At 39.7% G+C, this 22825-nt stretch overlaps 1 protein-coding gene across 1 annotated transcript; it reads left to right on the top strand.

Annotated features, from left to right (window-relative positions):
- Window positions 1-7809: 7809 nt before the first annotated feature.
- LOC100340399 (PC-esterase domain-containing protein 1B) lies at window positions 7810-10367 on the top strand. Its single transcript, XM_002712570.5, has one exon. It carries the CDS (start codon window positions 8092-8094, stop codon window positions 9331-9333), a length of 1242 nt encoding a protein of 413 aa, XP_002712616.3. The 5' UTR covers window positions 7810-8091; the 3' UTR covers window positions 9334-10367.
- The last annotated feature ends 12458 nt before the right edge of the window (window positions 10368-22825 follow it).

Below are 22825 nucleotides of genomic sequence, written 5' to 3'. Positions count from 1 at the left end.
GGCAGCTCATGATAAGAGCCTCGGGTGATTACTGACGTCATCAATAAGAATGTCAATTGTTAAATCAACAACAGGAGTCACTGTACACTTACTCCCCATGTAGGATCTCTGTCCTTAATGTGTTGTACTATGTGAATTAACATATAACTAGTTCTCAAACAGTACTTTATACTTTGTGTTTCTGTGTGGGTGCAAACTATTGAAATCTTTACTTAATATATACTAAATTGATCTTCTGTATATAAAGATAATTGAAAATGAATCTTGATGTGAATGGAATGGGAGAGGGAGCAGGAGATGGGAGGGTTGCAGGTGGGAGGGAAGTTATAGGGTAGAAAAAGCCACTGTAATCCAAAATCTGTACTTTGGAAATTTATATTAATCCAAAATCTGTACTTTGGAAATTTATATTTATTAAATAAAAGTTAAAAAAACCCTAAGCTCACAATAACTTTAATTTCTAAACCCAGAAAGATTTCATGGTGAAACTATCACAGTATAATTTAAAGTCAGGACATATCTAACATTCTTTATTTCAATTGGAGCCACTATATGGGTTGTTAATCACATATATAGTACACTTCTTTTTCCCCTCCCAATGTTTTGTAGTATTTGGGCCCAAGTCATCTGTATAATTTCAGATTCCTAGTCTTTGAGTAAGTGGACACATTTTCTGTCCCATGTTCATCTCAAGAAAGTTTTCTCTGTCCTTCACCTATGTAATTTTTTTTCATTTAGCATATAAATAAAAGCTTTGTTATTTTATTGGAAAGATTTATTTCACAACATAGAAAGAATCAAGATACTTTGAAGCCAACATCTAACCAAATCTGCAATCTGTTAAAGGAGGGAAGCAGTAAAGCAATGTTACATCCCAAACTTTAAAGCCAAAAGGAAGACAAAACAAATACAAACTCAAATTGAACACAAACAAAAATGGCCTATGCCCTTCAAATTTTTTCTTTTCCTTCTACTAGTATTTTCATACAGCCAAAGTACAAAGAGGTATTTCTAGGGTCATTTGAAAAGATGACTAGGATAAGAAACCAATGTATTTTAACATAAAGTACTAACAAGTAGTTGTTTCCAGATTCAGAGTCACTTGTTGTAATGAGGTTAAAATTACCTTAGAAAGCAATTACTTTCTTGCTACCCATACTTGCAACACAGAAATAGTAGTTTTAGCAAGGTGAAATTAATTGTGCAAGGTCATGTACTTACTTCCACATTCAAAAAATGTAATGGATCACACTCTATTCAAGATGGCAGAACAAGCATAATTCTCTACTTTCCTCTTGGACCTTGTTATACTTAAATTAAAGGAAAGCAACTTTTAAAAATAACAACTGCTTTGCTGGAAAAATAAGAGAGTCTAGTGAACTTCAGAAAATACTAGAAGAGGAAAAGTATACAAGATCTATTTATTGATTAAATTAGAACAGGGTAACTGTGGTCTCAAGTATGCACATAGAAGGGGGTCTCAACATCCAACAGATCCTCAAAGGTTCTTCATTCTCACAGTTAATGATTCCTATGAACAAGAGTAGATTTTTCAATGCTATCAGACTAATTAATTACAGAACCACATAGAAAAAGATTCTTCCTTTCACTCCCCTCCCCTCCATACATACACATTCATGAGTGAAAAGAAAATGGTGATGAGAGCTGAGATTTTACATTCAAGAGAAAACTTGATACTCTTTTTTTTTTTTTTTTTGAAGACTTATTTTTTTGGAAGGTAGAGTTACAGAGAGGCAAAGGCAGAGAGAGAGAGAGAGAGAGGTCTTCCATCTCCTGGTTCACTCCCTAAATGGCCACAACAGCCAGAGCTGGGCCAATCTGAAGCCAGGAGCCAGGATCTTCTTCTGGGTCTCCCACATGGGTGCAGCGGCCCAAGGACTTGGGCCGTCTTCCACTGCTTTCCCAGGCCATAGCAGAGAGCTGGATCAGAAGTAGAGCAGCGGGGACTTGAACCAGCACCCATATGGGATGCCAGCACTGCAGGTGGCAGCTTTACCCTCTATGCTACAGCAACAGCCCAAACCTGATGCTCTTTTATAGTCCTGTCCAGTTGCATGCTTCAAGGCTCTCTGCCTCCAGACATAAAGCAAACAGCCCACTGCTGGGTTTCCCAAGCAGCTGCTAAGAGCCTAGATTGCACAACCTAGCTACAGAGGGGTCAAAGAAAACTGTACGGGGAAAATTGAGTTGGAGACAGAATCCAGGATGGCGTCAAGCAGAAAAAAGTCTTTTTTTGTCACTCACAGGGATGGCCTTACTTGAGCCTGAGTTTCTCTATATTCCCTACCTGAAAATGTCACACATGGATGACTGCACATCTGCAAGTTCTGTTTATTTAATTGAAATGTGCAGAAAGAGATGGAGGAAGACAGAGGGAGATCGCCCATCTTGTGGCCTGCTACCCAAACGCCCATAATACCCAAGGCCAAACAAGGCTGAAGTCAGGAGCTGGGGATTCAGTCTGGGTTTCTTACATGAGTGGCAGAGACCCAACTACCTCAACTATTGTCTGCTGCCTCCTCGGGTGCGTATTAGCTGAAAGTGGAAATGGACAGCAGAAATGGACCTGGAATCCAAGCACTCGGTTATGGGATGCAGATATCCCAAGCAGCAACACAGTGTTACACCTAATGTCCAATCGAAAATTATAATATTTCACCAAGAATTGTTTTTTGTCCTCCATTCTCCACCTCCCAGCTCCTTCATTCTCTCAGCAATGGGATTGTACTCTCCAAATAAAACACCATCATTTAATCCTTGATTCAGTCTCTTTTCTAAAAGGCTCTTATGAGTTAAGTGCATTCCCCCAAAAACTTGTGTCAAAATTTTAACCCTCAATATCTCAGAATGTGTGATCTTATGGGAAACAGCATTATACATATTATTAGTTTATACTCAGGTCATTCTAGTAGTGGCATGGGACTTTAATTCAATATGACTTGTGTCCTTATCAGAAGAGGCCCGACACATAAAGAGGAAATCATGAGAATATGGAAGCAGAACTGAAGTTATGCTGCCATAAGCCAAGGAACTCATAGGGCTGCTACCATAAGGTAGAATAAGCAAGGAAATATCCTTGCCTGGAGTTTTCAAGAGTACAGATTTGACAACACCTTGATATTGGACCTCTAGTTTCGAGAACTGGGAGACAATATATTTCTATTGTTTCGAGTCACCCAGTTTCAGGTAATTTTTTATAACAGCCTTAGGAAACTCATGCAAAGGCTCAAATTATTGGTACCAGAAATTGTTCTAGGACACAAAACTACAGAAAAGGATTTTGGAGCTAGACGCCCACCCATCAGACAATAAAGAGACCATTGCTGATGCTAAGTAGGACAGTAATACCCCATGGCACACAATGACATCACAATTAAGCTTTAGTCAGTGGTTTAACTGGCTTGAAGCTGAAGTAGAGAAAGAGGCTAAATATATACAGTAAGTAATAAGTATGGGGAAAGTAATAAATTAAAAACTAATACAGAAGGCTTCTGTTTTTGATGGGCCTAGACAACTTGTAAAAAAGAAAATGATAGGCTTGAGGTACTTAAGTGCCAACTTAAGGCACGATCTGATAGACAAAAAGACCTCTACGGCAGCTTTAATAGAGACACAGGACAGCATGTGGTGAAGATCAATACTAGCATCTGATTAATAATGATGTTAGAGCTTGGAAGGAAACTAAATGTAAAGCCTAAAGAGTTCTCCCATGTCAATGTCAGAGCTCAGAGAGAAAAGACCAAGACCCTTAGATATGATATTATGACTTTGCAGGGATGGGAGCATGATAATCCTGAATTCCTATATTCCCAAGAGGTCTACTGGTGGGTAGAAGCAGCCTTATCCTCCTTGACAGAGAACAGATTCTGTTTGCCCAGGGATCATATAACTATGACACTAAAACATACATGTGTAAGATCTAAAGGCCTGCTCTTCTCATCTCTCGCTACCTTTGGGTCAATCACCAAATCAGATCCTAGCACAAAGTTCAATTCCAGCTTCCATGCCAAAGGCATTTAAGGAGATTAGCAACAGGAAATAGAAGAATATATATGGGAACGGATCCTGAGTAAGTTAGATAGAGGCAGGAAATGGAGGTTAGACTTTTAGATGGGAGAACTCAATGACAAGCCCTGATCCAAGATGAAAGGCAACATTTTGCCTTTTTATATCCTTTCTAACTCATTTCTTCTTTCCATTCATTATCATTAAAATATTGCCAGTATTATTTAAATGAATGGTAGTATATCCATTCGATGAAACACAATTCCATCATTTAGAGGAATGAGCTGTATCAGTAAGCATGTATCACTTCTATGCCATCACCTCTGATCCTTTTGATAGCACCTAGATCTAGGACTTTGACTTCTATTAACTCAACTGTTGGGGCGGCATTGGATTTTTCTCAGGCTTTGCCATACCTCCCTTCTTTCAACCCAGAGCTTTCCCCTTGCTATTGACAAGCTGATCCACATGGTGCTCCCACATTGGCAACCTGAAATTCTAAGGGAAATAAATACAACTTACAGTCAATAAACTTTTTTTTTTTTTTTTTTTTTGACAGGCAGAGTGGACAGTGTGAGAGAGAGACAGAGAGAAAGGTCTTCCTTTTTGCCGTTGGTTCACCCTCCAATGGCCGCCGCTGCAGCCGGCGCACCGCGCTGATCCGATGGCAGGAGCCAGGATCCAGGTGCTTTTCCTGGTCTCCCATGGGGTGCAGGGCCCAAGCACCTGGGCCATCCTCCACTGCACTCCCTGGCCACAGCAGAGAGCTGGCCTGGAAGAGGGGCAACCGGGACAGAATCCGGCGCCCTGACCGGGATTAGAACCCGGTGTGCCGGCGCCGCAAGGCGGAGGATTAGCCTATTGAGCCACGGCGCCGGCTACAGTCAATAAACTTTTGATATATGAAAGATACAAGCTGATAGACTTTTTTCTCTCTTCATCCCAGAGATTAACTGTCATACTATGAAATAATTGATACAACCTTTGAGAAGATGATCCCTTGAGATCACACAATCCATTACAATTGAACACCCACAGTGGCCAGCCCAGTAATTCATCTCATCACATCTGTCCACCTTTCTTCCTGACCCACTCTTTCTTCTCTGGGATTGAATGCATAAATTAAAAGAACCTTTTTTTTTTCTTTAAAGTTTTCTTTCTAGGCAACTTAATGCAAAAGATGTTTTTCATAAAATGTCACATGAAAAAGTAAGTTACCAAAGAGAATGGAAAATAGCCAATTTTACGTTAAAAACTATAAAGCAATTATTTAAACATATGGGCTATAAATTAAAAGCGGTCTGGATAAACATACACTGAATTTTTGAGAATGGGTGAAGATTTTCAATACTTACATATACTTATCTATTTAAAATGTTAAGGCCATCTATTATATGAGTATTTTCAATGTTAAATAATATTTTAAAAGGAAAATAAAAATATGCTCACATTATAGTACAATACTTTAAGTTGAACACACTTTTATACTGTTGATAAAGAATGTTAGGTACCAGAAATATGCAGTTGAAAAAAAATAATCACACTGGAAAATGAGTTCAACAAAGCTCACAACAAAAAACACTTATGTCTTTCTATTTTACCACTCATTCATCCTATGTTGCAAGTAGTGAATACAACACAAAACATGGTTGTACTTACAAAACACAAAAAGAAACTCAAATCTGTCAATTACCTTGATTTAAAAAAAAAAACAGTGTGAACAAGTATATGAAAACTCTTTACAAATTAACAGGTTAGATGACGGTATTTATTCACTTGTTCTCTTAAGACAGCATATTTTTCACAAAAATGTTCAGCTTAAGAGAAACTAAAATTAATCTCTGTCCTCTATTTTATTGGGCTAAAATTTAATCAGTACTTCAGCACAGAAAGCTCTACAATAATACTGTAATAAATAAAATGCTTCTTGAGTTATACAAATGCATTCTGAAGATGTAGCATAAGGACTCTTTAAGACGTCATAACTCTGTTATTTTTTTTCTTCATTGTATCTTGAAAGTGAGAAAATCTACCTTCACAGAGGGTAGGATATCCACAAAGTAATAGCAACATTTACCAGAAGGTAACTATGTAAGTTGCTCTAAATTGATTTTACTTTTATTAATATTTAATTATTACCTTTTTAAAAGATGTATTTGTTTATTTCAAAGACAGAGTTACAAAGAAAGAGAGGAAGAGACCAAGAGAGAGATCTTCCATCCACCAGTCTGCTCCCCATATGGCCTCATCAGCCAAGCTGACACGAACAAAGCCAGGGACCAAGAGCTTCATCCAGATCTCCCACATGAGTAGCAGGGGCCCAGTGACTTGGGCCATTTTCCGTTGCTTTCTTAGGTGCACCAGCAGGGAGCTGGATCAGAAGTGGAGCAGCTGGGACCCAAACCCCTGGCCCACATGGGATGTGGAGGCTGCAGGTGGCAGTCCAACCTGCTGCACCACACCACCGGCCCCTCATTACTACATTTAAGATGCAATATACAAATAAACTGCTTTGTTTTCACAAAACATAAACTTTGAAGTAATTCTTATATATACTATTTAATAATTTCTATTTGCTTTCTTGACAGTAAGGCTGAACAATTGAATTGAGACCTAGCACACTGCTAACCAACAAAAACCATATTTTTTGTACTGAAAGTATATTAAAAACTTTTAAAATATGAGAAATTACCAATAATTGTTATTTATTTATAAATTCAAACAAATTATATCTAGTATTTTATATACAAAATAAAAATATAAAGTAGGTTAAGTTGAATTTTAACAAATTTAATGTACAGTTGAGTGTAATTCTTGATAGTATGTGTACATGCTATCTGATGACTTTTGTGTGAATTCCAATTTATGTGTCATACTTAAAAGAATTTTAGTGGCTCCAAAATTATTTTGCACAAAGGTTATTATTGAAAAATATAATTATTGTAAAGGACATTTCAAAAGGTGGTTGTTATTAATCTTTGTTAAAAATACACCAGAGGCATTTTGCATTCAGGATCAAGGGTACAGAGAGAGATACCAGGATTTACCCAGCAGGAAGCCTGCATCCCCAATCAAGCACGCAGGCCAGAGGCTAACATTCATACCACACAAGAAGGGGTGCATTACGCTGATATAGATCCAGATCCAAGAATGGTGACCAAGGTTCACACAAGCAACCAGGGAGGTCAGTTATACCCATTTCCACAGAGGGATTTCCGCTTACATATGCAGGCTATGAACGTCCACGTCACAGAAAGCAAGAAACTGAAACCGCCTCCCGAGCAGTACTGACGGGAATATAAAACGGCGCCAGAATCTGGCAAACAGCATCGGCATTTCACAAAGCACTAAACGTGCTGCCACCACCCTAAGAGGCCCTGATACCGTCACTCAAGGCTCTTCCCGGAGAAACGAAAACCTGACTTTGCGTGAAAACCTGTACAGGAACGTTTACAGCAGAGTCATTTCAAACAGCCAAAGCCTGGAAGCAACCTGCTGCCCTTTCAGCAGGTGCCTGGGGAAAACTAAATCCACAGAATACTACTGAGCACTGAAAAAGGAACAAAGAATTAGTTCCTTGCTAACTCTAGGAAACATTTCCCGCCACAGACAATGGAGGTGGGGGTGGGGAATCAAGATTTACCCAGGGGTCACCCTGACCCCATTTCTCCAGCGCCCCCTCCCCACCCTTCCCCCCGTTAGGGAGATACGGGGTTGGCCACGCCCACAGCGCTGTTCCAAACTCACTCGGCCAAGGGGAAGCACGCGGGCACCCAGGGCCGGGAGCCCCTCCCCCGCAGTTAAGGGGGGCGCCTCCCCTCCGCCAGATGGATCCGGATCTCGCGAGGTCACGCCCTGGGCTGAGGTAAACCTCAGCTGAGGAGCGCTTCCGAGCGAGCGAGCGGCGACCCTCCTGCGCCCACTTCCCTTGCCCTCACCAGACCAGGCAGAACCGACCCCGGCTCCGTCCCTCTCCTTCTTGGAAGTTCGAAGCTCACTCTCAGAACCTGCCCTGAGAGGCAAAGAGCGAGCCAGGCCGCCCCGCCCGCCTAGCCCGCGGTCACCATGGCCCACCTGAGAGCCTACGAGGTCCGGCAGCTGCTGCACAACAAATTCGTGGTCGTCATGGGGGACTCGGTCCAGCGCGCTGTGTACAAGGACCTGGTGCTGCTGCTGCAGAAAGACTGCCTGCTGTCCTCCCAGCAGCTGAAGGCCAAGGGCGAGCTGAGCTTCGAGCACGACGTGCTGCTGGAGGGCGGCAGGTGGGGCCGCATGCACAATGGCTCCCACTACCGCGAGGTGCGCCAGTTCCGGGCCGGCCACCACCTGGTGCGCTTCTACTTCCTCACGCGCGTCTACTCGCCGTATGTCGAGAACGTTCTAGAAGAGCTGCGCTGGGGCCCCCACGCCCCAGACGTGGTCATCATGAACTCCTGCCTCTGGGACCTCTCCAGGTACGGCCAGGACTTCCCTAGGAGCTACAGGGAAGACGTGGAGAGCCTGTTCCGGCACTTTTACCACGTGCTGCCCCAGGCCTGCCTCCTGGTGTGGAACACGGCCATGCCTGTGGCCCAGGTCGTCTCGGGAGGCTTCCTCCCGGAGGCGGGCCAGCCGGGGCCGGTCCGCTTGCGGGAAGACGTGATGGAGGCCAACTTCTACAGCGCCATCGAGGCAGACAGGCACGGCTTCGACGTGCTGGACCTACATTTCCATTTCCGCCACGCCGGGCAGCACCGACTGGGAGACGGCGTGCACTGGGATGAGCACGCGCACCGGCGCCTCTCCCAGCTGCTGCTGGCCCACCTGGCAGACGCCTGGGGAGTGGACCTTCCCTATCGCAACCCCGAGAGCACGTGGATCAGAAACGGTCCCAGAGGCAGACGCCCGGGTCTCGCAGGCAGGAGACAAATTCTGGAAAACCCAGGTGACCAAGGCAGACCAGGCTTGTCCACCCCTCCGTGCCATCCAGCCCCTCCGCAACTGCCAGGGACACACCCCCGGGCCCGTTCTCCTGTAGGGTCCTACCGCCGAAGAACCCGATGGCCCTACAACCAATCTTTCCTGCACCGACGAATTTACAACAACTCCTTGCGCCAGACCAGATATACCAGAGAAGCGCACCCGAGGGGTAGCCTCCAGTCAAGGCTGGGCCCCATGCGCCCAGGCTCTACCCACAACCCAGGCAGGAGGTCTTCCCCTTACCCTCGCCGGCGCTACAGCGAGTCACGGAGACGCCAGCAAAGACGCTCAGAGAGATGGAACCCAGCGCACGCAGAGACAAGGCCCTATGACCAGAACCAGAACTAGACCTAGACCTCTTTTCCAGTATGAGTCTTGGCTTTCAGCAGCCCTGTTGGGATGGGGATTCTTTGAGCTGCTTACTCTGACCAGTTGACAACCTCGTCCTTTTTGTCAAAGCTTGCACACACCGTTTCGTGGAGAGAGGACACCGACTCCGACCTTCATACCGTCTTCTTCTTATCACTTGTGCAGAAAAATCCACATGGAGAAAATCTATCGTTGAAAAAAGAAGAAACGTTGTCTTTCCTATTATAAGTCTTCAAGCAATATTCTTCATGACATGCTTCTGTTAAAAGAAAAAAAAAAGGTAAAAACTTAAAACTTACCGAAATATTTCATTTCTGTTTCACCATTAGTTTTTGCATTTGTTCATAGTGCTTAATCGCCACAGCTTTTGCAGTTAAATTGTCTTGCTTTTACAAATACGAGGTTTATTTTTCTTAGAAACATGGAATGTTTACTTTCAATGTAAACAGTATTTGTTTAGGTATAAACTAACTAGCACTTTGTTAAAATAGACTTTTATTAGAGCAATTTTAGGTTCACTGCAAAATTGAATGGAAAATACGGAATTCCCATGTACTCCTTAATTTCACACAGCCTCTCCCACTATCAACATCCCACATAAGATGGTATGGTGCAGTCGTTATCTTTTGTAAACCTATTTGACAGAACATTTTTTGCTCAACTCCATTCATAGTTAACATGAGGGTTCAGTGTTGTATATTCTGTGGGTTTTGAAAAACGTTTAATGACATGTTTCCGTTATTATAGTATAAAACAGTATAAACTGCCTTGAAAGTCTGCTCTGCTCTGTCACTTTGTTCTCTCCGCCCGATCTCCAGCAACCATGGATCCATAACTGTTTCTATAGTTTTGGCTTTTCTTGAATGTTACACAGTTACAGTCAATCACATTACATGTGGACTTTTCAGATTGGTTTCTTTGATCTAGTAATATATTTTTAAGTTTCCTCCATGTTTCTTTATGGCCTGATAGCTCGTTTATTTTTAGGCCTGAATTTTAGCCCATTGTCTGGACTAAGCACTGTTTATTGGTCTGTGTACATACTGAAAGACATCTTGGTTGCTTCCAAGTTTTGGCAATTCTGAATAAAGTTGTTATAAACATCTGTGTGAAGTTTTTTTGATGGATATAAGTTTTCAGGTGATTTTCGAGTATATCAGGTAATGCAATTGCCATATCATGTGGTAAGGATATGAATAATTTTTTAAGAGACTACTCTTTGCCAAAAATCAAAATATCTATTTCTAGGTTTCTATTGTGTTCCATTGACCCATTTGTCTAATATTTTGCCAACATCATATTTTTTATTACTGTAGCTTTACAATAAGTCTTGAAGTCACCTATTGTCAGTTCTCTGACTTAATTATCCTTAAAAGCATGTGGAGTATTCTAGATCTTTTATATCTCTTTATAAAACTTTACTCAGTCTGTCACTATCTGAAAATTTAGCTTTCAGTGGGATTACATTGAATTTACAGATCAAATTGGGAAGAACTGACAATAATGAGGTTTCCTATTCATGAACGTGGACTATCCTCATTATTTGGTTCTTTGATTTCGTGTATCAGATTTTTGTAGTTTCCCTCATAGATTTTGTACATATTTTGTTAGATTTATACCTAAGTATTTCATTTTGTGAATGCTAATGTAAATAGCCATTGTGCTTTTAATTTTAAATCTGCTATTTTATTTTCTTGTCTTATTGCATTATTAGGACTTCCAGTTTGATATTGAAAAGGAGGGGTGAAAGGAGACATCGTTTCTTCCTCACTAATTTTACTAGGAGCTTCTGCTAACTGTAGGCTTTTGCAGGTGTTTTTCAGTCAGTTTGAGAAGTTTCCCCCTCTTTTCTGGTTTGGTGAAAGTTTTTAATCATGAATGGGTGCTGGACTTTGTCAAATGCTATTTATCTATTTGATCATGTGGTTTTTATCTTTAGCTTGCTCATGTGATGCATTACATTAATTGGTTTTTGAATGTTGAACCATATTTGCATATGTGGAATAAATTCCACTTGGTGAATAGTTATTTTGCTATATGTTGGATTTGACTTGCCAATACTTTATTGGGAATTTTTGCATCTATGTTCATGGTAGATATTGGTCTATAGCTAACTTGTAATGTGTCTTATTTTGCTATTAGAATGATACTGTCCTAATGGAGTGGGTTACAAACTATATCCAGTGCCTCTTTCTGATAGGAAAGATTGTAAATAATTCATAGGAGACATCTTTAAATTTTCATGAAAAATTTACATTATGAAAAATCTGTGAATAGATTTCAAAAATTTTTGTGCCAAGTTAAATTATCTTTTACTTCTGTTATTCCACAAATCTTTTTGAACTACCCTCATTATAATTTCTTCCTTAAATGTTCATTAGAATTTACTGATGAACCCATCTGGGATTTTTCTTTTAAGAAGGCTGTTAATTTCTGTAATAGAAGTTTCTTTAATAGATATTTTTACTAAGATTGTCTTTTTCTTGGGAGATTTGGCAGATTTTGCTTTCATGAAACTGGTCCTTTTCTTGGTTATCAAATTTGTGAAATGGAATTCTTGAAAATATTTCTTAATTATCTTTTTAATGTCCACAAAGTCTTCAGTGACATTCCCGTTTTCACGTCTGATAATCATCCTGCAAGCAGACTTACTAATTTTACTGATCCATTCAAAGAACAGCTTTTGTTTTTGTTGATTTTTCTAACTGGTTTGTTTTCAGTTTATTTTATTTCTGCTCCAATTTTTATCATTTCTTTTTTATAGCTTACTTTGTTTTCTTTGATTTTCTAAGGTGGAAGTTTATTTATTGACTTTAAATCTTTCTCCTTTCCTAATATACATATTCATTACTAAAAAATTTTATCTACACATGGTTTTTACTTTATCCCACACTTTTGATAAGGTATGTTTTCTTTTAAAGTTCACATTTAGAAATTTCTTTAACGATTACTTCTTTGAATCATGTGTTATTTACAACTGTGTTGTTAATCTTCAAGTATTTGAGGATGTTCCAGCTATACTTCCGTAACTTACTTCTAGTTCAACTTCATTGTGGACTACAGCAGAACCTGTATGATTTCAGTGTTAAGTTGTGTTTCATGGCTCAGCTTGTGGTAGTCAGCATTGGTAAATATTCCATATGAGCTTGAGAAGAATGTGCATTCTGCTATTGTTAGATGAAGTATTTTATACTTGTGTTTTATATCTTGTTGATTGATGATACTGTTGAGTTCAACTGCTAGTTCTATTACACATAGGGCATGTTGATTTCCACTATGATAGTGAAATCATATATTTCCTCTTGGAGTCCTACCAGTTTTCTGTTTTGTTTTTTGGATTTATTTATTTAAAAGGCATAATGAGGGAAATGTTTTTCACCTACTATTTCACTTCCCCGAGGGCCATAACAGCTAGATTTGGGCCAAGCTGAAGCCAGGAGCCATGACTTCCATCCTGATTTCCTATAGGGTTAGCCGGGCAACAAGTACTTGGGCCATTCTCAAGGGTATTGACAGGGCATTGGATTGGAAGCAGAGCATCCAGGACTCAAACCCAGCACTCTTAAATGGGATTCTAGCATCCCAAGTGGGGACTTAACTTGTTACTCCATAACACTGGTCCCAGTCCTACCAGTGTTTTCCTCATGTATTTTAACGCTCTTATCGGGGCCAGTGCTATGGCGCAGCGGGTTAAGGCCCTGGCCTGAAGCACCCGCATCCCATATGGGCGCCGGTTCAAGTCCTGGCCTCCATTTCCCATCCAGCTCTCTGCTCTGGCCTGGGAAAGCAGTAGAAGATGGCCCCCAAGTCCTTGGGCCCCTGTGCTCACTTGGGAGACCTGGAAGAAGCTCCTGGCTTCTGGCTTTGGATCAGCACAGCTCCGGCCATTGCGGCCAACTGGGGAGTGAATGATAGGATGGAACCTCTGTCTCTCTCTCTCTGCCTCTCCTCTCTCTGTGTAACTCTGACTTTCAAATAAATAAATAAAAATCTTTAAAAAAAAACTACCATAAGAGGCAAACATGTTAAATTTTACATCTTGGAGAATTGACATATTTGTCATGTAATACCCTTCTTTATCCCTGATAATGTTCCTTGCTTTGAAATCTGCTCTGAAATTACTATAGCTATTCCAGCTTTCTAGTGTTACCATGACATATATTTCTCCATCTATTTCATCTATATGTGTGTATATGGTTAAAATGAGTTTCTTGTAGACAACATATAGTTGACTCTTTTGATTCACTCTGATAATCTGTCTTTTCATTGGTATGTTTATACCATTGATGTCATTGATGTTTAAAGTGATTATTGGGCCGGCGCCCTGGCTCACTTGGTTAATCCTCCACCTGTGGCGCTGGCATCCCATATGGGCTCCGGTTCTAATCCCGGTTGCTCCTCTTCCAGTCCAGCTCTCTGCTGTGGCCCCAGAGGGCAATGGAGGATGGCCCAAGTGTTTGGCTCCTGCACCCGCATGGGAAACATGGAAGAAGCACCTGGCTCCTGGCTTTGGATTGGCGCAGCGCCAAGATTTGGGGAGTGAACCAACAGAAGGAAGACCTTTCTCTCTGTCTCTCTCTCACTGTGTATAACTCTACCTGTCAAATAAATTAAAAAATAATAATAAAGTGATTATTAATATTGTTGGATTAATATCTACCATATTTGTTACTGTTTTCTATTTATTGCAATTGTCCTTTTTCCTGTTTTTGCCATACACTTTTCTTTGCTTTTTGTGGTTTTAATTGAGCATTTCATATGATTCTATTTTTTTCTTTCTTTCTTAGCATTTTTCTTATTTATTTTACCAACTTTATTTATCTGTTAACTTTTTTTGGATAATTGTCCTACTAGTACACTACTAATAATGTGTGTTATTAGTAAGTATATTAGTATTAAGTATTAGTATTAGTATTAAGTATTAGTAAGTATATTAGTAATATACATTTACTGACTAATCCAAGTCTTCTTTCAGATTACCAGTGTTATCATAAAGTCACCAAATATATTGTTGCTCTTATTATTTAGAACGAACTTATTTTTTTTAATCAATGAACAATAGTACACTAAAAGTTTTCATTTTACTTTCACTTCTCTGATGTTTTCGTTTCATATAGAGCTGTTCCTGACCCATATCATTGTCCCTATCTTAGGAAAACTTTACACATTTCTGTCTAAGCAGGTCCATTGGCTATAAATCTCTTCAATTTTTATACATCTAAGAAAATTTTATTTCTCCACTTTGAAAGAATTTCACAAGTTACAAAATTCTAATTTGGTGGGTGTTTTTCCTTTTTTTTTTTTTTACACTTTAAATATTTCACTCCACTTGCTTCTTGCTTATATAGTTTCCGAGGAGAAATCTGATGCAGTTCTTATCCTTGTTCTTCTATAGGTAGTGTATTTCTTTTCCTCTGATGTCTTTCAAGATTTTAACTTTGATTTTTTTTTTTTGCAGTTTAAATATGATATGCCAAAGTGTGGTACTTTTGCATTTATTCTGCTTGATGTTCTTTGACCTTTGGAATATATTATTTTATACCTGACATTAATTTGGGAAAATTTCCAGTTTATTTCTTTTAAAAATGTTATATTTAATTTTTTGCTCCTTGCTCTCTTTCCTGTCCTCCAGTATTCTCATTCTATTTTATTACATTTTTCTCCATTCTTTTTTCTCTTTGCTTTTCAGTCTTAGAAGTTTCTCTGGACATATCACCAAACTCTGAGTCTTTCCTCAGTGGGAAAGCATTCTCATTTTTCATTTCTACAATTCTTTTTTATTGTTTCTTAGAATTTACATCCCTCCACTTATGTTATACATCTGTTCTTGCATATTGTCCACTTTTTCTGGTAGAATCATTAGCAGTTTAATCACAATTGTTTTGAATTATTGGTCTGATAATTCCAACATCTCTGCTGTATCTGAGACTGATTCTGATGCTTGCTCTGTCCCTACAAGCAATGTTTCATTTACCTTTTAGAATGACTTGTACATTTTTGTTGAAAACTAGGCATGATGTACTAGTAAAAAGGAACTGTGGTAACAAGTCTTCGGTGACATGGGGGTAAGGTGTGGTGAAAGGGAAATCATTGTATAGTCCTGTGATCAGATTCCAGTTTAGTGAGGCTGTGTCCCTAGGCTGTGATCTTCAAGTGTTTCTCAGTTTCTGCTCCACTTCTGTGGGACAGAATGGCTACAAGGCGCTGGAATTGAGTATTTCTCTTCTGTTAAACCAGAGTGTGAAAAAAATCCAGGAGATTATTAGGCTTTGGTAAAATAGTTTTGAGGGCTGGCCTTGTTAAGAACAGAAGGCTCTGGGCATATTTCAAAATGGCTACATTTTTCCTCTCCCTGCCTGAAGTGTGAGAAGTTATTTCTACCGTCTTTACTTTGAGAATCTATAGGGCTCCTGGAAGTAGAACAAAAGTATGAAGGCTTTCCTAAGACTGAACTTCCCTAGAGATTTTAGCAATCAGGTTTCTCCATACTGAGCTCCAGAAATTAGTCAGTTACAGTTTGGGTTTTCTTCCCTAGCACTTGTTTGAGGTTTGGAGAGGTAGTGGCTTGCCCTGTGACTTCCAATCTCTGATGAATTTAAGATTTGTTGACTTTCAGTTTGCTCGGCTTTTATTTATTAGAATAGACTGATGACTTCCAAGCTCCTTCCATGCCAGAGCAGAAGCAGGAAGAACTGTCTAGCACAATTTGAAGTGGCCCAGAGAACTGAAGCACTGTAAGCTAGAGCTCTCACTAAACAATCACACTTTTTTCTATTGTTTAATCCCTTAGCACTATCTACTTCAGTAGTTTTTTTTTAACTTCTGCTTAAAAAGTTAAACTATTTTCCCTTCAACTGTTAGAATTGTACCCTGAAAACCCTTGTTAGTAATACTACCCTCTACACTGCTGCTCTTCATCTTTATTTTTGCATCCTTTACCTGGCTTAAATGTGGCAAAGTTGGGGCCGGCACTGTGGTGCAGTGGGTTAACGCCCTGGCCTGAAGTGCCGGCATCCCATATGGGTGCCGGTTCAAGTCCTGGCTGCTCTTCTTCCTATCCAGCTCTCTGCTATGGCCTGGGAAAGCAGCGGAAGATGGCCCAAGTCCTTGGGCCTCTGCACCCTCATGGGAGACCTGGAAGAAGCTCCTGGCTCCTGGCTTTGGATCAGCACAGCTCCGGCCGTTGTGGCCAACTGGGGAGTGAACCATCAGATGGAAGACCTTTCTCTCTCTGCCTCCTCTCTCTGTGTAACCCTGACTTTCAAGTAAATAAATTAAAAATCTTAAAAAAAAATGTGGCAAAGTTTTAGGCAGTCTTTTGCCAGGCTGCATGCAGCAGAATGGCAAAGTAAACCAAAGAACCTCATCATTCATTCAGCTTTATTACCTGGACAGGAGATTGAAAGCAACGTTTTCATCACATTTCCTCAATAATCAATGCCACTGAATTTCAATAATGAAAGATAGAGATGAGTGTGTTATGACATTGAGTGTTTTCAGAGAACCAGAATATTGCCTGGAAATAACTGTTGTTGAATATTCCCTGTTAAGTTCATGCTGGGGACCTCTATGTTTTTCTCGTAGTAATTCTTACAGCAGTTTTCTTCAAAAAAGGCTATGTTCTTACCCCATCCTCTGTTAAACTCTCCCCATATTATCAAAGGCCATAAACTTACTAAAGCATATACATGGCAGACATTGAGTCTCGTCTTCATGCATCTGTGTCACAGTGTACCTATTAACTCACCATGCACTGAGAAAAGACTGAAGTCCTAAACCTCTTCACTGGGATTTGTGCATGCTGCTTAATTTTCACTGCATCTATCAAGCCATTCTTTATCAGAGTCTAGCAGCCTTTGAGTGCATGGTGCTCTATCACTTACGTAGGAGTTCTATTGATCTTTCTTGTGTGTACTCTAAAGTGGCCAGCATCAAAAGCCAGTGAGGCAGCCGGTTTGAGTAGTATGAGCCATTTACAAACTTCAGGATGAGATGCCGCAAGATGCCAGGGAATACGTTTTTGTTTTTCCAGAGGGAACTATAGTTCATGAAATGTGGTTAACGTACCATTTTTGTATACCCTTAAAATCATTTTATAACCACACTGAGTGCCTCTAAACATTAAATATATTTTCTAAGTAGTTGGTTAACTAGCTGTTGTATGCTTTAAATAGTAAATAAAATGGAAAGGCACTAAACAGTGACTATATTTCATAGAGTAAGATGCTTTTCCAACCACTCAATAATTCTCAATGTTAAGAAAAATTGATTTTCTAACTGCTGAGTGCCTCTAAAAATTAGCGTCTTATCTTTCTACAGGGGATGCTTTTTCATTTAGTTCTTTCTCCTAGCTTTTGACTCAGTGGTCTCCAAGGTTTCCTTCTTGCTAACAAATTCCATAGGTTCCTCTGGATTATAATTTCAATTGGGCACATAAGTAATTAACTGGGTAAAATATAAAACAGGAAAGAATTGCATCTTGTCTCATTGAATGTTAATTGCAGAAGTAGTAGTTTTTTAACCTACTGACTACGCCTTACCTGCCTACCTCCTTCCTTTCCCAAGAGCATGACTGGATAGAAACACTTAACAGTACTGACTCAAACGCCTTCATACAGCACATCTGAGTAATGAGTATGTTTTGCATTTATGAAAGCCTAATAGGGAAATGAATTACATACGAGATGATAATAGTCACATTTTTCCATGGCAAATTAAATCATTTTCTAATTCTTTATCAACTCTCTGGCCTTTAAGAAAATCATTCCCAATGCTGAGACCTTCCAGACAGATGTAATAATGGCTCATAACATCACAGAACTTGAGAATATTCTACAACTATAGAAAATAACATTTTAAAAGGCTTAACTCTTAGTTTTACCTAAACTTGGTGTCTTTTGGGATGTCACAGAGCTTCCCTAAGCAATTTATGATAATGTTGCCTATGCAACCTCATCCGTAAAATGCATGGATTTAAGCTAGAGTCTAGAATCTGATGACTGGATAATCTCCATCGGTTCCTTCTTGATCTAATACTTAAAAATTTCTTTATAACTCTTTATCACCTTTTGAAGAACCGTATGTCTCAAATGTTCTTACCAGTTCCACAGCAGTAGGTGGCTGGCATGTTGAAACCTGAGCAAGAATAGATAAGCATCGAACCTTCTGGGTACGTGTGCTTCTACTTAGAAAGAATGCAAAGAGTGAACAAAATTCTTTTCAGATACACCCTCAAAATTCCCACTGATGTCACTGGGAACTATATGGGATCAGATGAGGACAGGTTGCTGATCTGGGGCCAAATCCAGCAATGAGCTGGCACTTACTTATCCAGGTTAGACTGCTGTGGTCTCCTGGTTCACAGGCTTGAGAAAGATGAGACCAAAAACAAAACACCTCAGGAAATTATGTCTAGTGTGATGGTATTATCTGAGTCACCATTGCATTTCTGGCATCTAGTCAATAGTAGTTGCTCAGTGAACATTCGTGAAGCTGAACTGAATCCCCTAAGCAAAATGAAGCCTAGCAGCAAGAAAATGTAATTATGTCTACAATGAAAATCCTAGAAGACTTGAGATAACATCAGTAAAAGATTAAATAGTAATACAAAAGAAATGTCATGAAAATCATAATTGCCCAAATAAAGAATCATTTTCTCATTGGATTCAACCCATAAACCACTTTTCCATATGAAAAACAGTATGGTCTCAGCTTTACATCTCACACATTACAACCCAAAATATAGAGGAGAGAAACAGAGAACAGAGTTATAAAAGTGGTAGACTGGACATGACACTTTACTACTAAGGTAAACATAGCAGTTAACATTAATAGGTGGCTTACTATGAGTATGTGACAGCTGCTGATACAAGAGCTCTGTGTGTATTATCTAATTTAAATTTCATTACAACCCTACTAGGTAGACATTTGTTTCACAATTTTATAGACAGGAGAAATAAGCATCATTGTTTTTTTTTTTAAAAAAAAAAAAAAAAAACAGAATCAAAGACCAACAAGTGAATCTACATAACAGTCATTATAGAGAGCTCTGTGTTGAAAATCTGAACTCCTAGAAGTCTACCATTATGCAAATTAGAATATTCTTTATTTAACGTAAAACTCCATGATGTGAGAAAACCTCATAGAAAAGAACAATATGAAACACAGGAAATGAGTCAGCAAACCAAAAGTCAAAAATGATGTGGCCAGGAAAAGAAACAATTACCATAGCCACAGTTAGAGGAAGATTTTATCTGTCCCATTGGATATGATCTCAGTGAATATAATCCCAGTGATTATGGTATGTGTGCCTTCTAACTTTCAATGCATTAAAGAAAGAAAAAGGCCATCAATTATATATATAAAAGGACATTTTTCCCATGGCTAGATCTTGGAAAAAGTTAACAATTATGATGAAGTAATGAGATTATTCTGCCATATCTAGATGCCAGTTATGACTCTGTCACCAACAGCATGGCTGTCCTGAATAGCACACATGGATAACTAGGATATTTTAATTATTTCTTGTAATTGTGGAATAAAAACACATGTTAATAAGACAGGTGAGTCTCTGCCATGACTTTGAGACCCCCCTCCAATGATTCTCTCAACTTCAACTATGTAAGAAGACTAACCCTGCATTATACTATTCAGTATTTAGTCAACAAATATTTTGCCAGGCACTGACTAGGCTCATGGGAGAAATAAGCGAAAGAGTTCTATAAATCTATTGTTAACTAAGGAGACTGACAAATTAATATAATGAAGCACCAGTAAGTGCTATGGAGAAATGTAAAGTAGCCTAAGTAGGTTGGGGTGGAGAAAAGTGTGATATCAGAGGGTCATGGAGAGCACTGTGGAAATTTTATTAAGCACAGAATAAAGGAAATGAAAGACGAAGCCCTGCAAATCTTTGGGGAAAAGTGTGAATTCCTGAAATTTCCAGGTCAGGTTGTTTGGGTGCTGTCAAATTCAGTGAGTAGTGAGGAGCGAAGGATCAAGTTAGGTTAACTCACGCAAATCTGGGGGTCCAGCTCTGGCGTTGTGGACCAAAATACTACTTCAGATTTTATTTTGTGTGAGGTAAGGAATATGTAAAATGGCATGATCTCATTACACTTTAGGACCACTCTGGCTTGGGTTAAGAATGGGGAGGGGCCAGTGCTGTGGGGCAGGGGGTTAAAGCCCTGGCCTGAAGCGCCGGCATCCCATATGGGCGCCAGTTCTAGTCCCAGCTGCTCCACTTCCAATCCAGCTCTCTGCTATGGCCTAGGAAGGCAGTAGAAGATGGCCCAAGTCTTTGGGGCCCGGCACCCACGTGGGGGACTGGAAACAAGCTCCTGGCTCCTGGCTTTGGATCGGCACAGCTCCTGCCCTTGTGGCCATCTGGGGAGTGAAACAGCGGATGGAAGGCCTCTCTCTGTCTCTACCTCTCTCTATAACTCTTTCAAATAAGTAAAATAAATCTTAAAAAAAAAAAAAAATGGGAAGGAGGCAGGATAGATTGTAGGAGACAGGTTAGAAGAATCTTGTAAACTCCACCTTCCCTTCAAGGATTGGGGAAAGAGAGTTTTGATGGAAGCAGTGAGAAAAGATTGATTTGAGAGATATTTGGGTTTAAAGCCACAGGCTTTGCTGATGGATTTGATGCAGGGTGGGAGGAAAAGGCAAGCATGACCAAGATTTTTCCCTGAGCAATCAGATTAATAACTAGGCAATTATGGTATAATCTTAGATTTGTTTCCTCAAAGTAATCGGTTTAACATTTCAGAGTAGTGATGGCACTACACTTCTTAGTACACATATACAAAAGAAAAAGAATTCTTACTGAATTATCTATCTCCAGCTCCCTAAGGGGTCTTAAGGTCATTTACAATATTAAAACCTAAACAAAGCCCAACAGTTGGAATGGCAAGAAAAGCCTGAACAAGTCGAAGTGAAAAAAATACTGGGAAGACAATAAGCACCTAGGAAATAAATATCCCTTATTTTTGTTTTTAACTGAAAGAAAAAGCTAAATTTTTTTTAATTCAAGAACTTTGCTTATTCTGATGTTCCACCCAATATGCAATAGCTGCTTACACTCCATCCCATGGAAGCAGAATTAATACAAAATAAAGCCTGCACCCCACCCACCCATAAGTACATCAAAGACAGGTGGAGTGAGAGAAGAAAACTCACTCAACAGATCTGGATTCATTACCAGCCTGTCTGCCCTCAAGCCTGCCTCTTTTCTGCCAGGTCACTTTACCACGCAGCTGCTAAGCCTATTTTCTGGGTAAGATGTCCTTTCCTTTCTCCTCCAAGTCTTTCTTGATTCCTAGAAGGTTTAAATTTCTCTCCTGAACTATTTTTCCTCAATAATGCCCTTGGTGAGATGAAACTCCTAGTGTTCCATGGGACCTCTTTCAGCTTCCCAGCTGTATCCTTAATATGACTTACAAATACAAGAAACCAGCATGTCTTTCTGTTTCCTGCTTAAAGGAATGTGTGAGAGTAATATCCTTGAGCCATTTCACTGACGCCTGATGATTTCCTAAGGAATCAACCAGCTGCCAGGTTCAATCACATTGTCCACACTTCTTATAATTATCCTTGGAATTTCAAGTCACCAGTACCAAGATTACTCACCTTTTCCAGAGTCTCTATGATGAGCTCCAGGTTTGGGAATTGAACTAGGCTGACATCATTGCAGTAGGCCTTAATTATTTTCACAGAGAATCTGATAGAGAGGCTCAACGAGCTATATATATATATATATATATATATATAATTATATAATTTTATCAGTCTTGTTAAGACCTTAGGAAATAGAATCAAACTAATGGCACTACACTTGATTCTAATTTCCATGCCCAACCTCCCATGGATATGGTCTAAAAGTCTGAATCTGATGAAGGAACTAAGAACACTTTAGATAAGGCACAGAAGCTAAGTCTTGTTGTTCACCTAGAACATCACAATCCTGTTAATGGGGAAACTTGAGTAAATCTTTCTATGTAAAGTAACGAGGAGAAGTAGAGCCGTCTTTGCACTGTCATGGAGCTTACAATAGCAGGACCAGAAGGACCAAAAGGAGCAAAGAATCCAGGCCTAACTATTCCTGATATGAACGATAGAGAATAAAAATATAATAATCTCTTGCTGTTCTCCATTGCTCCCCATCTCAACATACAACATTCCTGGTTGTGAGAATAGGGAACACCGTACATTCTCCCCAGACTGAGCCACAAATACTATATTTGAAGGCTGTCCTCTGAAAGTTATACATCATTTTGACACAGATCATTCCCTTAACAGTAATTTTTATTGATCATTTATGTGCCAGGAACTACCTTATTTTTTTACTTGAAGCCCATGGTAGCATTAAGGAATGCTCTTATTACGCCAAACATCCTTTCCTCAGTAGACTTTCTTTCATCTAGTTTTAAACCTTTTGTTCATCCACACTGCTTTACAAACTTCAGGAATA

The sequence above is a fragment of the Oryctolagus cuniculus genome, chromosome 3 (genome assembly GCF_051225735.1).
Source record: "Oryctolagus cuniculus isolate XC-2025 breed Fujian yellow rabbit chromosome 3, ASM5122573v1, whole genome shotgun sequence".
NCBI classification, from domain to species: domain Eukaryota; kingdom Metazoa; phylum Chordata; class Mammalia; order Lagomorpha; family Leporidae; genus Oryctolagus; species Oryctolagus cuniculus.
This window is presented reverse-complemented; position numbering and strand designations above follow the sequence as displayed.

Bases quoted from the DNA above. Each gene is read 5' to 3' on its own strand.
- LOC100340399 (XM_002712570.5), top strand. From the start codon at position 8,092: ATGGCCCACCTGAGAGCCTACGAGGTCCGGCAGCTGCTGCACAACAAA.